The sequence below is a fragment of the Lactuca virosa genome, chromosome 6 (genome assembly GCF_052849685.1).
Source record: "Lactuca virosa cultivar CGN04683 chromosome 6, Lactuca_virosa_CGN04683_v6, whole genome shotgun sequence".
Lineage (NCBI taxonomy): Eukaryota > Viridiplantae > Streptophyta > Magnoliopsida > Asterales > Asteraceae > Lactuca > Lactuca virosa.
In genome coordinates, this window is record NC_136431.1 from 196,703,634 (window position 1) to 196,718,922 (window position 15,289).

The 15,289-nt window shown below is 37.7% G+C and overlaps 1 protein-coding gene across 1 annotated transcript; it reads left to right on the forward strand.

Moving 5' to 3' along the window:
* Positions 1-14,351: 14,351 nt before the first annotated feature.
* LOC145122205 (uncharacterized) lies at positions 14,352-14,723 on the forward strand. The gene has a single exon (XM_079057846.1). The coding sequence runs from the start codon at positions 14,352-14,354 to the stop codon at positions 14,721-14,723; it is 372 nt and encodes a 123-aa protein (XP_078913972.1).
* Positions 14,724-15,289: the final 566 nt, after the last annotated feature.

Genomic DNA, 15,289 nt, shown 5'->3' on the forward strand with positions numbered 1-15,289 from the left:
GCCATTTATCGCATTTGCTGAAAAATCTAAAAATTTGGAATTAATCACAAAAGCGTGAAGCACCTCTTAATAAGCATGTCGTGCTTCCAATCTAGTGGGCTAAACATGTTTTTAGGGTTTGTTGACTATTTAAGGTGCATTAATTCCAATGGTTTGTCATTTCACATCCTCCATAAACCCTTGAATGTTCCTTGAGTGAAACCCTAGTCTCCTTTAAGTATTATCAGCTTATCATCTCTCCTTGAACCACTTTTGGTGCCTTTTGTGGTGATTTGGTGAAACTTGAAGATTAAGAAAGTTTATTTGGTTGCAAGGAAAGTTGTTACAAATTTGGATCCATCAAAGTCACTTCATTTTTGGACTTTTGTGAGTATAAAGTTCATAACTTGCTCTTTGGTTTGCTAGATCTTGTTATTGGTCATATTATATGCTTTGTAACACCGTAAATTTTCAACAATTTTTTTTTTATTTTCAAAACCACATAATTCTTAATGTCACATCTCAAAAACCACAATTGTCAAATTGTCAAAAACATAAATTCATAAATTGTTTGATAAAATCCAGGATCCTTAAAATCATAAACTCCATCTCGTGTGTACAATCAAGCCGGCGCCTTCCCGCGATCCTGAGAAGTACTTGAAACACATATCACACAACACTGTAAGCACGAAGCTTAGTGAGTTCCCCAAAATACCACATACACAAATAATAAGCCTCTCATGGCTCTAGCTTGTCATGGACCCACCGGTCTCACGGCTCAGTGTGGACCCTTCGGTCATGTGTCTCAGTGAAGACCCTCTGGTCCCACAGCTCGGGTCGGACCCTCCAGTCATGTATCTCAGTGAAGACCCTCCGGTTCCACAACTCGGTTTGGACCCTCCGGTCCCATCTCAGTAATGCACAGAATAATATAACATATATCACAAAGACAAGATGCATAATATCACATAACTCAATATAAGCACATAGGACTCTCCGGTCGATAACTCAAATAAGACCCTCCGGTCACACAACATTACCACTTAGGTAATTATAGTGAGAAGACTCACCTCGTAAGTAAGCAAATAGATCTAGCACCCCACAAACAGTCTAGACTCCACATATATAATATAATTATCTCTAATCAACAATTTGAAATAACCACCAAGCTAACTCTGCCACTAGGTCTCAAAAGGGTGAAAAATACCATTTTACCCCTCCATGGTCTCCAAAATCCACTATTTACCAAACCCTAAAAGTCAACGGAAGTCAACACTCGAGTCAACAACCCTTGTTGACCCAACTCGGCGAGTGCACCTATGTGACTCGTTGAGTTCCTCCTGTCCTCAGAAAATCGGGAAAACCCCAACTCAACTCGTCGAGTTGGCTCACCAACTCGTCGAGTTGTAGCGCGTTCAGACTATTGGGGAAACCCTTGCTGACTTGTTGAGTTGGCTCATGCACTCGTCGAGGCCCTCTAGACCAATTCTCATTTCGACGATTCTAAGCAGAAATAATATCCCAAACTCTAGATCTAGCCTCCTAAGGTTGAAATACCACGTAAAGCTGCAAGATTTACGTCCATGCATGGCATCTAGGGCTCAAAATGCCATAATAAGATCTAAATGGGGTCTAATGCATAAAAGCTTGTCTCTAGCTTGATAAAGCTTGGATCTTTGGACTCAAAGGACCTCCCTCAGTATAGATCTGATGTCTCAACCTCATGTCATGCTCAAATGACTCAATACCCAAAAGATGGATGGAAGAAAGCCCTAAAACTCCCTAGAAAGAGATCTAACAAAAGAAATGATCAAGGTGGTAGCTTTTTACCTCAAAACAGAAGATAGCACTGAAAAACTCTTGATCCAAAGGCCTCTTCTCGTTCCAAGCCTTGATGCTCTTCACTCCCCTTCCAAATGTGAACTAAAACACTCAAAGTTAGCCTCTCTCTCTCTCTCTCTCTCACACACACACAAATGGATACACACGATTAGGGTTTCTCACAGAGGGTTAGGATGTTAAGGGAGGCGGAAATGAGGGCTTAAGGTCCTTTAAATAGGACACAAACCCTGAAAATTAGGGTTTTCTCACTCATCACCTACTCGTCGAGTCGGGGTCCTCCGACTCGTCGAGTAGACTCTAAAAAACCCGCGGCTATCTCAAACCCTACTCGACGAGTTGTGGCCTCCAACTCGTCGAGTTCCCGTTTCAAAATGAATATAAAATAATTAAATAATATACCTGGGACTCGGGATGTTACATGCTTTTTGGTCCATTTTGTTTATGATCTTGGAGTTGAGACGACTCCAACATCTTTTGAGCACTTAGGAATGCTATTTGGACCTTTTGGACTTGGAAAGTTGGCACCTTGTGCTTGTCCTTTATGTTTTTTTTTGGGTATTAAAGATTAGATATTTTTTGTTTGGAATGTCTTAATGGATAAATTTGGAAACTTTATCCATTAATACATTGTTAAGGACCATATTTGAAAGTGTGGGGACTGGACTTAATGAATTAAGCCAATTCTAGTTGTGAGGAAGGTCTGGACGTGACGCGTCCTTCCCAAGCACGACACGCTTTTTGGGTTTTCAGATGCGCGTTTGTTTTTATGCTAGAAACCCGATTGTTTTGTCCTATATGGGCGCGGGTGTCCATGAGAGGGCGCGGTGCACCTAGTTGACCAAGTGTTGACTTTTTGACCGTTGACCGCCGACTTTTGGAAATTTTGACTTTTGGTCAAACTTTAGTATAATTGAGTATTTGACTAAGGACTTGTCTCGGTTTGACATTAGGTAACTTGTGTTAGTTGTTATGTTGTTGAGGTTGTTGTTGATCTTCTATTTTTTAGTGCATATAAGTTTTCTCACTATACTTTACACTATAATATGTATCCTTGTGTGTTAGGATAGTGTTATGTTGTAGCGAGCTGTTAGACAGGTAGACTAGTTTAGACAGTTACGTGAGTTGTTAGATTGTTGTTGATTGTTTGTTATTATATATATGTCGACATATCTTGTGGTGAGTTGATGATGATCCAGCTTTATGCTGAAGGTCAAGATACTTGAGGCGGACCAACTTTATGTTGAAGCCCAGAGGCAGACAAACTTTATGTTGAAGGTGAGGGGCTAACCAACTTTATGCGGAAGACTGAAGGGGTCGTAAGGCAAATGTTGTGGGCTTACATGTATTGTGTGTTGTATGAAATTTTGGGGAACTCACTAAGCTTTGACTTACAGTTATGGATTAAATACTTTTCAGGTACTTTAGAGGATCGTGTGAAGGCGAAGACAAGACTGTACACATACATCAATAATTTAATTTATAATTTGAGATGAACTATTTGATATTTAATAACAAACAATTTTGGCCTATTTTCATTCTAGAATGTCACGTAGAAATTCGTGATCTCTCCTTCGTCGTGAGACTTTGCATTCTTCTTTCGCCGGACTTCTGTCCACCCACCGGTGGGATGGTGACCTTTCATATTCGCAAAACTCTTGGTGTTAAATACTAGTCAAAATTGGTTGTGCAGTTGGATTTCAATTTGATTTGTAAGACCCAGGGCTTGCAGATGTTGTGGGCGAATCCGGTGAGAAAAATGGTTTACAATGAACTGCCTTTCTCTCAATATTAGAGGTTGTTGGGATTTGAGCATTCTAACACTCCTATGGTGTACATGCAACCCTATAAACCTTGGATCTATGTTTTCTCTATTATACATGCAAATAAGAACTTTCCAAGGCTTTAATCCTAACTAGCATACTATGAGGCAGCTATACTACAAAGACTAGTTAGATGACATACCTTTTTGGTGTAGCTTGATGTCTTCAAGCTTTAAGAGCTTAGCCCCAATAGTGTGGAAGCCTCAAGTGGAATCACAAATCACCAAAACACCTTGGAAGACTTTGAGAATAAGAATACTTTGGATCTCTCTAGTGAAATCGGCTAGCCCTCTTAGTGTACCCACACTAGTGCCAATTTCACCAACCAAGGACATCTTTATATAGTATGGAGACTAGGGTTAAACCCATGACCTTTCATTTCATATGATCCATGGGTTACACACTCCATGGACTATCCATGAAAGCTTAGCCCAAGCTAAATGAACTTGGCCCATTCCATATATATAAGAGTCCATATTTAATTAGTTCATTTTGATCACTTAATTAATTCTAAATTAAGTCTTGATCAATACTAATTAAATAATATGATTCCATATTAATATATTAGAACTTATAATATATTAATATAAATCATAAATATACTATTCTCAAAAGACTATCCATATAAATTGTGTCGGTGAAGTGCAACCCAAATGGACCATGCAGGGTCGGGTCAAGTACATACCAAATATAGTTATGGACTTAGACATTAATCCAACAGTCTCCCACTTGGATAAGTCTAAAACTATTATTGAGTATGACTTCAAAACCTAACTGGCAATCGTAGCTCTTAATGCCGCTGTTGAACTCTGACCTTGTGAATGACTTGTCCATTAGATAAGGGATCATATTACTCCATTCTAGATATCATATGGACTGAGACATGGATTATAATCATTCTCTCTGTCCATTTGTTGTTTCCTGATTTCCGATTCATGATGACTGACTGATTGAACAAATCAAATCAGTCCTGGCTTGGCCAAGCACTCATATGTGTCATCATTAAATCATCGAGGGGCCCACAGATATCGCTTTTATCCCGAAGGTAAAAGGAATGGATAAACTTCGACTCATATGGCTTGTTCTACTACTTGTTGAATCATACACAAAGGCACGTTTTATAACATCGAGTTACCAATGCGTTTTCGTGCAATCAATGTACTATCAACTCATAGTAACAACTCATATCTCTAGGTTTGAAGAATATAAGATATTATCGTTTCATGATCACTCGTGATAAAATCCATGAAGTGATTCAAATGAGCGCGAGTTGAATCCAATACTCAGAACTTATGAGTACTCATGAGTGTTGTAGCACAACTTTGTCCACCAACTTGGACCTCTACAATCCAACCCATGACAGTCTTGATTCATATCTACTTCCAACATATGACCGACTGTGGATGGTTTGAATAACTTAGTCATTCCGAAAGAATAACCTAGTTATTATGGAAGTCAAAACATGCAAAGTGAAGCACAAGAATAAATGAATCTAATATGGTATCAAAACCTATGAATATAAATAAAACTCTTTCTATTTATCACCATACTGATTACTCATTATTCATTGTTTCGGTTTTATCAACTTTATACTTGAATTAAAAACACTAGTTGTCTCATGCTCCAAGCATGTACACTATGTTTTTTTCTAAACAATAGTTTTGCCATACACCAAGTATGAACTCTATGTTTGTCTATGATCCTTTTCTTTGTGAATTAGATCAATTGAACATAATTTCAATGATTCTCTTTTCACACTCCCAATTCCCTGTCTTAAATGTAAGAATTCCAAATTCCTATCATTTATCGAAATCTGTTTAGATTTTAAACTTATATGCACTGTTCCTCTTGTAATGATTATGCACAAAGCCACAAAGGCTTGGCAACAATCATTACAGAGTATCCCAATGGAGAGCAATTCCATGGAAACGATGTCTCAGATTCAAAGCGCATTGTTTTGAACATGCTTCTTGCATTAAGTTTCTTCAACCTTACACAGATTGCTTCCACCTATGAAGACAACTCTATATTCCCATTTTGACTACCACATCTGAACAAGAGTTGCCTCTTTTCAGACTATGTCAATATGGTCCTTCCAAAAATTAACACTATACTTCCAACTATCCCTGAGCAACCAATCTTTGGTAAGCCTTAGATTGTCCTCGACAATTGCTTAATCACTTTAGTCATATCCAATTCTCGACATTTTCCTCCTTAACGCCCCAAGGCATTTGGAAAATTCAGAAAGGATAAATATTATAGCACATGTAATCGATCTTGTACCCAAAGTAAATGGGACACGATTCATGATGTTTCACATAAAGACATGGTTCTAGACCAGTCTTTTGCCATAATATTTTTTTTGTTTGCCATATTCTCAAAATTTGACTATGAAGAGGGATGTCGTAATCATAATCGAATTTTGAGAACGCAATATATAGAATTTTCTTAAGTTGAACCAAACCAACATAAAATTCATATATATATATATATATATATATATATATATATATATATATATATATATATATATATTCTTGAATAAGATGATTAAAATCTCAATCTAAGCCTTTTAGAATTGAAATGAAGTATAATTTCCTCTCCCTTAATTATAGCAAAACAACTTTTTCAACCCCTGCAACCTCACGAATTGAAACTTTTGTTTTCTATAATTAACATTGCTAACTTGCAATACTTATCATAATTATCATGCTCCCACTAAAATGATGATTATTAGCATAACACTTATGCTCCCACTAGCTTTGACATGTATCCAGAAAACAACTGGACCTCTAGAAGTCAATACTTTATTGACATTCTTACCAAAGTTCAGATTTCTGATACTAGATTGTTTTGATAAGACTTTATCAAAATCATACACCTTATCTTAGATAGCTCACATGTGTGTCTAAGCAATTTCAGAACTATGAAAAGGGATGCCGTAATCATAGTCTCAATTGTTTAGACCTTTTGCCATTTCTCATAAGTCAATGTTAGTGTGCCGGTTAACCACGCACGCTCCACTAATGAATTTGAGAACTGCAAATATCACAATTGCTATCTAATTAAAATCTACTTAGTGAAAGAATTTCCTCACCATCATTTTCATGAATCGGAGAGAAACCTTATGACACTTAGATTTTATGGTGTATGTGTTCTTATCCATGTGAATTTGTCAAACCATAATCACAAGACTAGGTTAGTGACAAATCCTAACTCATATGGATTGAACTTGTGCAATCTTAACTTCTCGCCACCTGGCAGCTCAAGGGCCTGCCATTGCTTCCAAGTAGCTATGCAATCAATTGAGAACATGTAGAACTCAAATGTATAGCCAACTTAACTGGAATGGGCACAGAAATGTCAACACGATAGGTTATAAACCTCTAGTTGTGTGCTAGTGATGAAATACATGTTTTTATTCTTGATTACTTCTTGAAACCCTTTCAGGATCTTTTAGACTCCCACTGTCTCCTTGACCTATAAGACTTTCTTGCCAAATATTCAAGAGATAGTGTAGATTCTAATCAAGACAGACACTTAACACAATTGGCCTTAGTTGATCTTTGTTTTATCCAAAACATCACAAATTACCAATTTCAAATGTACAAGAGTAGAAAACTTTTACTCTTACATTTGACAAGTGTTTTTAAATATCTTTTAAGACATGTCACTCAAGTTACAATCTTAGAGTATAACTCTAAGAATTGTTTTTGGAACGATGTATGAATCATCTTCTTGATTTAACCACTTCAACAATTTATAACTCCTCTTCTTAACTATTAAAATGCACTTAGAGGATGAATTGTGATAAGGTCTCAAAATCATTAAGATGATCTTAAAGCATGATACTAAAGTACTCTCCCATCTTTTCAGATTTGAGAAACTTTTATCCTTCTGCCTAATTTGATTCTTCTCATTCGTTCTGTCATACATTGAAACTTTTCCAATGTCTCAGAATTATACTTAAGCTTGTAAGTATAATCATATTTACTAAGCCTTAGTAAATCATGACGAATAGTCTTATCGATCTTTTATGGTGGACTTGATCAGTGCACAAGAATGTGTACTTGATCCCTTAGTCCTTCACTTGACTCACATATACATGTGAACAAGGAACTAGTCTTAATTTTCCAAAGTTGAAAATTCTCATTCATCATATTATACAACTTGCATGATTCCAAGTTTCTATCCAACTGAAACTTGGGTGATGAGAATCTTTCCTTATTTGGTAAATTTGGACACTACCACAAATGAAAGAATCAAATTCATATTTCCACTCTTGCTCTTAATGGAATCTTATAAGCAACAAAGATTTTCACAAATGCCATTGTAAGGATATTTTAAAATAAATAAAATCAAAAATTTACCTTTTATTTTAAAAACTTTGCGGAAAAAACTATCCTTACAGTGCAAAAGCACATGAAAAAATTTGTTGTTATCTATTCCTAAGCAATATATCATAACTCCTAAGAAGTAGCTCAAGAATCCGATCTTCAAACTATGCGATAGAAATCCATCTACGCGATCAGATTCAGCATATTCTTTCTTTAAGTTTCTTCACTTTTCTTTGATTCTTCAAACATCAACATGTGACCCAGTCACATCATGTAATAAGAATCCCCAAGTAGGAACTTAATAGAGTTAGACAATGGACTTTACCTGAAGTAGAGTCAAACTTATTGACTTTAACATCCTTAGGTAAATTTGGCAGCTTCGCAACCAATGCCCCTTCCTTTGGCAATGGACCCTTGATAATGGGACTATCTAAGACTTAGCCTCTCTCTTTACCATTTGGTCAACCGAGTTGACTATGGCCTATCCCTTTCCATTGGGAAGAGAGAGCTTTACTGGATATCCAATGTCATCATTGTCAATGTCCATAAAGTTTTAGGAAGTTGATCTTAGCAAATAGATAAGATCATTAAGGGTCTTGTCATAGTCTGTTTCATAGGAGTCCCAAAGGAACTCACTATGTGACTTAGAAAGTAGTTGAGCCACCAACTTTCTCAAGACTTTGACACCCAACTCTCCCGGCTTGTCAATATGTGACTACATCTCCAAGATGTGATCACACATAGACCTTTGCTTGCCAATAGGGCTTGAGTGACCTTAAACTTTTCAAGAACTTGTGGGTTAGGGAGAATAATTGGAGGAGGTGGAGGAAGTGAAGTTCCAAGAGATTTGGGATGATCATAGATGTCTGAACTAGACATCTTTTGGGAGATATTCAAGATAGTTGATTTAAAGTCCTTAATATAACACCCAATATGAAATATTAAGGCTAGGACCCAACACAATATTTTATAACTTGGAAGAGGGATGCCGTAATCCAAGCTATAGAATATTTGAAGGTAGGTGAATGACGATTCACCAATTTCCACCAAGATAAACGAAATGTATTATTAGGTTTTAATTGGTTTTGAAACTCCTAGATTCTTTTGAGATTCATTGAACTTTTCAAAGGCATGTTTCAATCTCGAGTGTGCCCTTCAGGTTTTGTGACTGGGATGCCGAGGATCACAAAACAAGGTGTGAAGTAACCATGCAAATTACTTGGTACCCTTAAGTGTTTACCCCTCAATCGATGTGCCGGTTAACCACACACGCTCCATCGATACTATGATAAACATTAAGTTACCCTTTGCCTACCTTGTTAAATACGAGTTAGTGTGTCGGTTAACCACAGACGCTCCACTAACCGACTTAAACAAAGTCCAAAGTGTACTTTCATGGATTAGCACCTTATTCACATTTTCCTAAGTAACTAAGATTGGGTATTTATAAAAGGTTTAGTTACTTAGTATTTATCATTAATACTTTTAATGAAGGGAGAATTTATAGTCTTTGTCCTACCCGTTCGGCTAACGACCCTCCACCAGTCAAGGAAGCGGTGGGTGAGAGTGGACACCCATTAAACTGTCATTTTATAGGCAGTAACCTTATACCCCCCTTATAGACTGGCTTCGTGAATGAGGCCTACTAACGGTAAGACTGACTTGCTCTTATACATATATATATTATTAAGTTATAATATTATAAAGTATAAGGGTTGAATTTTAACTTTTAAAATTCTAAGGGCTAAACTTGGAATTAAAGTATTCATAAGAGAAAACTTTTCAAATTCCAAAACTTGAGGGCAAGTTTTGTAACTTTCAAAACTTTTCTATTCCATAACTTATGTGTTTAAAGTAGTTTTAATTAAAAAACTCTTCAAGTTCCATAACTTGAGGACAAGTTATGGAAGACTTTAAACTAATTAAGAAAGTGACTCTTCATAATTCATAACTTATGGAAACTTTATGAGTTTAACTAAGGTTACACATATTTTATTTAATGAAGAGACTCTTGAACCTCCACAACTTGAGGACAAGTTATGGAGTCATAAAACCATTTAATGAGAACAAGACTCTTCATTTTGTAACCTATGACAATTTTTTATGAGTTTTAAGAAACTTAAATGTAACTTTTCATGTAACTTGAGGACAAGTTACACAAACACATTTTAGAATCAACTTTTAGATTAAAATGGATTGAAAACAACTATTCAATTAACTTTTCTATTAATCTAAGCAACTCATATGAACAAAGATAATTCACATCAAACTTTTCCATGTAATTAGCAATACTCTTAAACTAATACAAAACATGAATCTTTTGACAATTATCTTTGAAATTGGATTAGCATGAACATTACTACATCAAAAATAGGTTTATAAGTTCAAAAACAACTTAGGGTAATGTTCCTAGTCCATTTCTAGCCAAAACAGTCGAATATATGTTATCTGGGGGTCCAACTCGTCGAGTGCATGAACCAACTCGGCGAGTTGGATCGTTTTGAACATTTTTAAGGCATGGACTCGTCGAGTCCCCTGATGGACTCGCCGAGTCCGTTGTCCAGACAGCAAAAAACTTCGATTTTTAAGCAGTTTTTGCAAGTGTAACAAGAAAACAAGCCTAGGCTCTGATACCACTGTTGGGATTTGAGCATTCTAACACTCCTATGGTGTACATGCAACCCTATAAACCTTGGATCTATGTTTTCTCTATTATACATGCAAATAAGAACTTTCCAAGGCTTTAATCCTAACTAGCATACTATGAGGCAACTATACTACAAAGACTAGTTAGATGACATACCTTTTTGGTGTAGCTTGATGTCTTCAAGCTTTAAGAGCTTAGCCCCAATAGTATGGAAGCCTCAAGTGGAATCACAAATCACCAAAACACCTTGGAAGACTTTGAGAATAAGAATACTTTGGATCTCTCTAGTGAAATCGGCTAGCCCTCTTAGTGTACCCACACTAGTGCCAATTTCACCAACCAAGGACATCTTTATATAGTATGGAGACTAGGGTTAAACCCATGACCTTTCATTTCATATGATCCATGGGTTACACACTCCATGGACTATCCATGAAAGCTTAGCCCAAGCTAAATGAACTTGGCCCATTCCATATATATAAGAGTCCATATTTAATTAGTTCATTTTGATCACTTAATTAATTCTAAATTAAGTCTTGATCAATACTAATTAAATAATATGATTCCATATTAATATATTAGAACTTATAATATATTAATATAAATCATAAATATACTATTCTCAAAAGACTATCCATATAAATTGTGTCGGTGAAGTGCAACCCAAATGGACCATGTCGGGTCGGGTCAAGTACATACCAAATATAGTTATGGACATAGACATTAATCCAACAGAGGTATCGAGGAGGTGATGAAAGTTAATTGGGTTCATAGGCTAAAACATTGTCACAAAGTCAACTTCATTGGGCTACAGGAAACTCAATTACTTGAATACGAAAAGGTTGATGTTCAAGGGTGTTGGGGAAATCATGATTAGACTATGATGGAGTGAATTCAACTGGACGATCCGGAGGATTAATATCCATGTGGAATAACATGTGTTTAAAAAAAAAGAGGCAATAAAATCAAGAAATTACCTAATTATTATTGGTGACTGGATTGGTATCAATAGAGACACTATATTCGCGAACATATATGGACCTCATAATCTTGGTGACCAGAAGGAGTTGTGGCAGGAACTGTTGGAAATAAAAAGTTTGCATCCAGGAAACTGGATCATTTTCGGTGACTTCAACGTAGTCAGACGACCTGATGAGATATTCAACTCCTTATATTGTTCTGCTAGTGCCTCAGCGTTTAACAAATTCATTCAGGAAGGGGAGTTACATGACTTCAACATGGGCGGAGAAAAATTCACATACATGACAAGGGTGGATGCTAAACTGAGCAAACTTGACAGATTCTTGGCATGTCAAGATTTCCTAAATGTCTTCCCGTCGCTTGTCGTCACCGCCCACCCAAGAGAAATTTCTGATCATAGTCCTATCACTATGATCTCTCGCTTATCGGATTATGGACCTCCTCCTTTCAAACTGTTCAATTCGTGGTTGTTAAAGGAAGGTTTTGAAGACACAGTTAAAGATGCATGGAACAATTTTATTGGATTCGGTAACCCGGATGCGTACCTAGGAGCCAAACTGAAGTATCTTAAAGGAGAGATTAAAAAGTGGAAGAACTTGGTGGATAAAAACGAAAATCGGGAGATTCTCAACATAAAAGCCAAAGTTGTTCAACTAGAGTCCTTAGCGGAATCTAGAACCCTTACTGACGAAGAATTAGAGACACGCAGCCATGGTATCCAAAAAATTATGGAACTTGAAAGAACTGCAGTGTTAGATTTGAAGAAAAAATCAAGGGTTAAATGGGCGGTGGAAGGCGATGAAAACACCAAATTCTTCCATGGGTTCATAAATTCCAACAACAAGAAAAATAAGATTGATGGACTGTTGGTGAACGGGGCGTGGGTCTCATCAGTTGACGAAATAAAAAAGGAAGCTTTTAATTTTTTCAAAGACAAATTCACTGAAACTAGGAGATCGAGACCCAAACTGATTAGTCCTTATCTTAAATCAATATCTATGATGGATGCTATTAGATTGGAGGCACCCTTCACAATAGAGGAAATAAAAGAAGCGGTTTGGGCCTGTGGTGGTGAAAAGGCCCCCGGGCCGGATGGATTTACTTTCAAATTCATCAAGACCTACTGGGATGTCCTCAAGGTTGATGTGTTCAACTGTATTCTACACTTTGATAAATTCGGTACCCTTGCACATGGTTGCAATTCATCATTCATTACCCTTGCACCTAAGGTCAAAGATCCATCTTCTTTATCAGATTATCGTCCTATCAGTCTGATAGGTTGTATTTACAAGATCATCTTGAAGACGCTTGCGACTAGAATCAAAAGAGTAATCGGTGGTGTCATAAGTGAAGTACAGTCTGCTTATGTAGAAGATAGAAACATACTTGATGGCCCACTATTGATTAATGAGCTATATTCATGGGAAAAAAAGTGAAGAAAACGATATTACTGTTCAAGGTGGACTTTGATAAAGCCTTCGATTCAGTAAACTAGGAATATCTAGATTCGGTTCTCTCTCAGATGGGTTTCGGATGCAAATGGCGCTTATGGATACGGGGTTGTCTGAATTCATCTCGTGCCTCGGTTATAGTCAACAGGTCACCTACGGACGAATTTGAGATCTCCAAAGGCGTTCGTCAGGGAGACCCACTTTCCCCGTTCCTATTTATAATCGCAATGGAGGGACTGAATGCTGCTTTGGAAGCAGCCAGAGATAAAGGGTTATTCAGAGGTATTCAAATACCTAACGACGGACCCGAGTTAACTCACTTATTCTACGCCGATGACGCTTTATTCATTGGGGAATGGTCTAGGCCTAATCTCAAAAATCTTGCTCGAATACTTAAATGCTTTCATGTTGCGTCTGGGCTCAAAGTTAACTTCTCCAAATCTAGGGTATTCGGAATTTGTGCTTCTGAAATTGAAACCTCGAGTTGGGCTTGTATCCTTGGCTGTAACTCTGGATCATTTCCATTCAATTATCTTGGAGTACCTATAGGTGCTAATATGAATCTCATAAGAAATTGGAAACCCATCATCGATAAATTCCAATCGAAATTAACATCTTGGAAGTCTAAATCCCTCTCATTTGGTGGACGCATAACACTAATCTCTGCTGTGCTAGGGAATTTGCCTACCTACTATTTTTCCCTCTTCGTCGCACCGGCGGCAGTCACAGAAGCACTAGAAAGGATAAGAAGGAAATTCTTATGGGTCGGTGATGAAGAAAAAAAACGAATACATTGGGTTGCCTGGGATAAAGTGGTGGCATCAAAATCTGCAGGTGGCTTAGGTATTGGATCAATCCGAGCACTGAATATTGGCTTAACAGTTAAGTGGTGGTGGCGATTAAAAAAGGAGAAAGAATCACTGTGGGGAAGAGTTGTAAAAGGGTTGCATTCTCTAAATAATAAATCTCATGATTATATGGCAAATAACAACATCAGGGGTGTTTGGTACAACATTGCATCAGTAAGAAAAGACCTCAAAAAACATGGTCTAAGCGAATATATTAGTCTATATTTATTTATGTAAATTATATTGTGATGTATATCAATTCCTATATTGTAGGGATATTCTTGTACTATTTATACCCTTATGATTAATGAGAAGAGCATCGGTTAATACCAATTATCATGGTATCAGAGCCTCAATAAACCCTACTTAATTCTTTTCTTTTTCTCCCGGCGGCTCCTTAATTAATCGATCCCTTCTCTCCCCCCTTCATCTCTCAATCATCGATCATGCCTCCTGCAACCACCGACGAAGTCACAAAACCTGTCTTCCACCCGGCTTTCACAGTCAATAACATCAAGAACTCTATCCCCCTCACCCTCGATCGCAATGATGATCGATATTCTTCATGGGTTGAATTGTTCCATATTCATGCCTGTGCTTTCAATGTCCTTGATCACATAGACAAAACCCACCCCAAAGCCACTGATATCGATTCTGCTACTTGGGATCGACTGGATGCAATTGTAAAACAGTGGATCTACAGCACTATTTCGCAGGAGCTCATTCACACGATTATGAAACCCGGTGCTACTTCCTTCCAACTTTGGAGCCGACTCAAAGAAATCTTCCAAGATAATGCTGCCACTCGAGCCGTATAGCTCGAGGAACTCTTCAATTCCACCCGACTTGAGGCCTTCTCCAGCGTCACAGAATATTGTGACCGCCTCAAAGCCCTATAGGACCAACTCACCAATGTTGGTAACCCGATTAGTGAAACCAAGATGGTTTTGCAACTTGTTTCAGGTCTTCCTCGTGGTGAGTATGACACAGTCGCTACACTTATCCAACAAACCAACCCTCTCCCCTCTTTTAACAAAGCAAGCTGTCAACTCATCCTTGAAGAAACTCGAAGGGCTAAACAAGATAAACATGCTCTCCAAGCTCTCACCACACAACAAATTAACTCCCCTGCCCCCTCCCCTGATTCGAATCCAACTCGTGACTCTTCTAATGGTGGTCGTGGTAATTCACGTGGCGGATACAACAATCGAGGTGGTCGCTCTTCAGGTCGGGGCTATAACAATTGAGGACGGGGCCGCGGGCGTGGTCGTGGGTACAATAACAACGTCTACTATGTCACCGCTCCTCCTTGGTATCAAACATCTCAGTGGACTCCGCCACCTTCACCCTTTCCCACTGCTGCTCCGCAACAACCCACTTTACT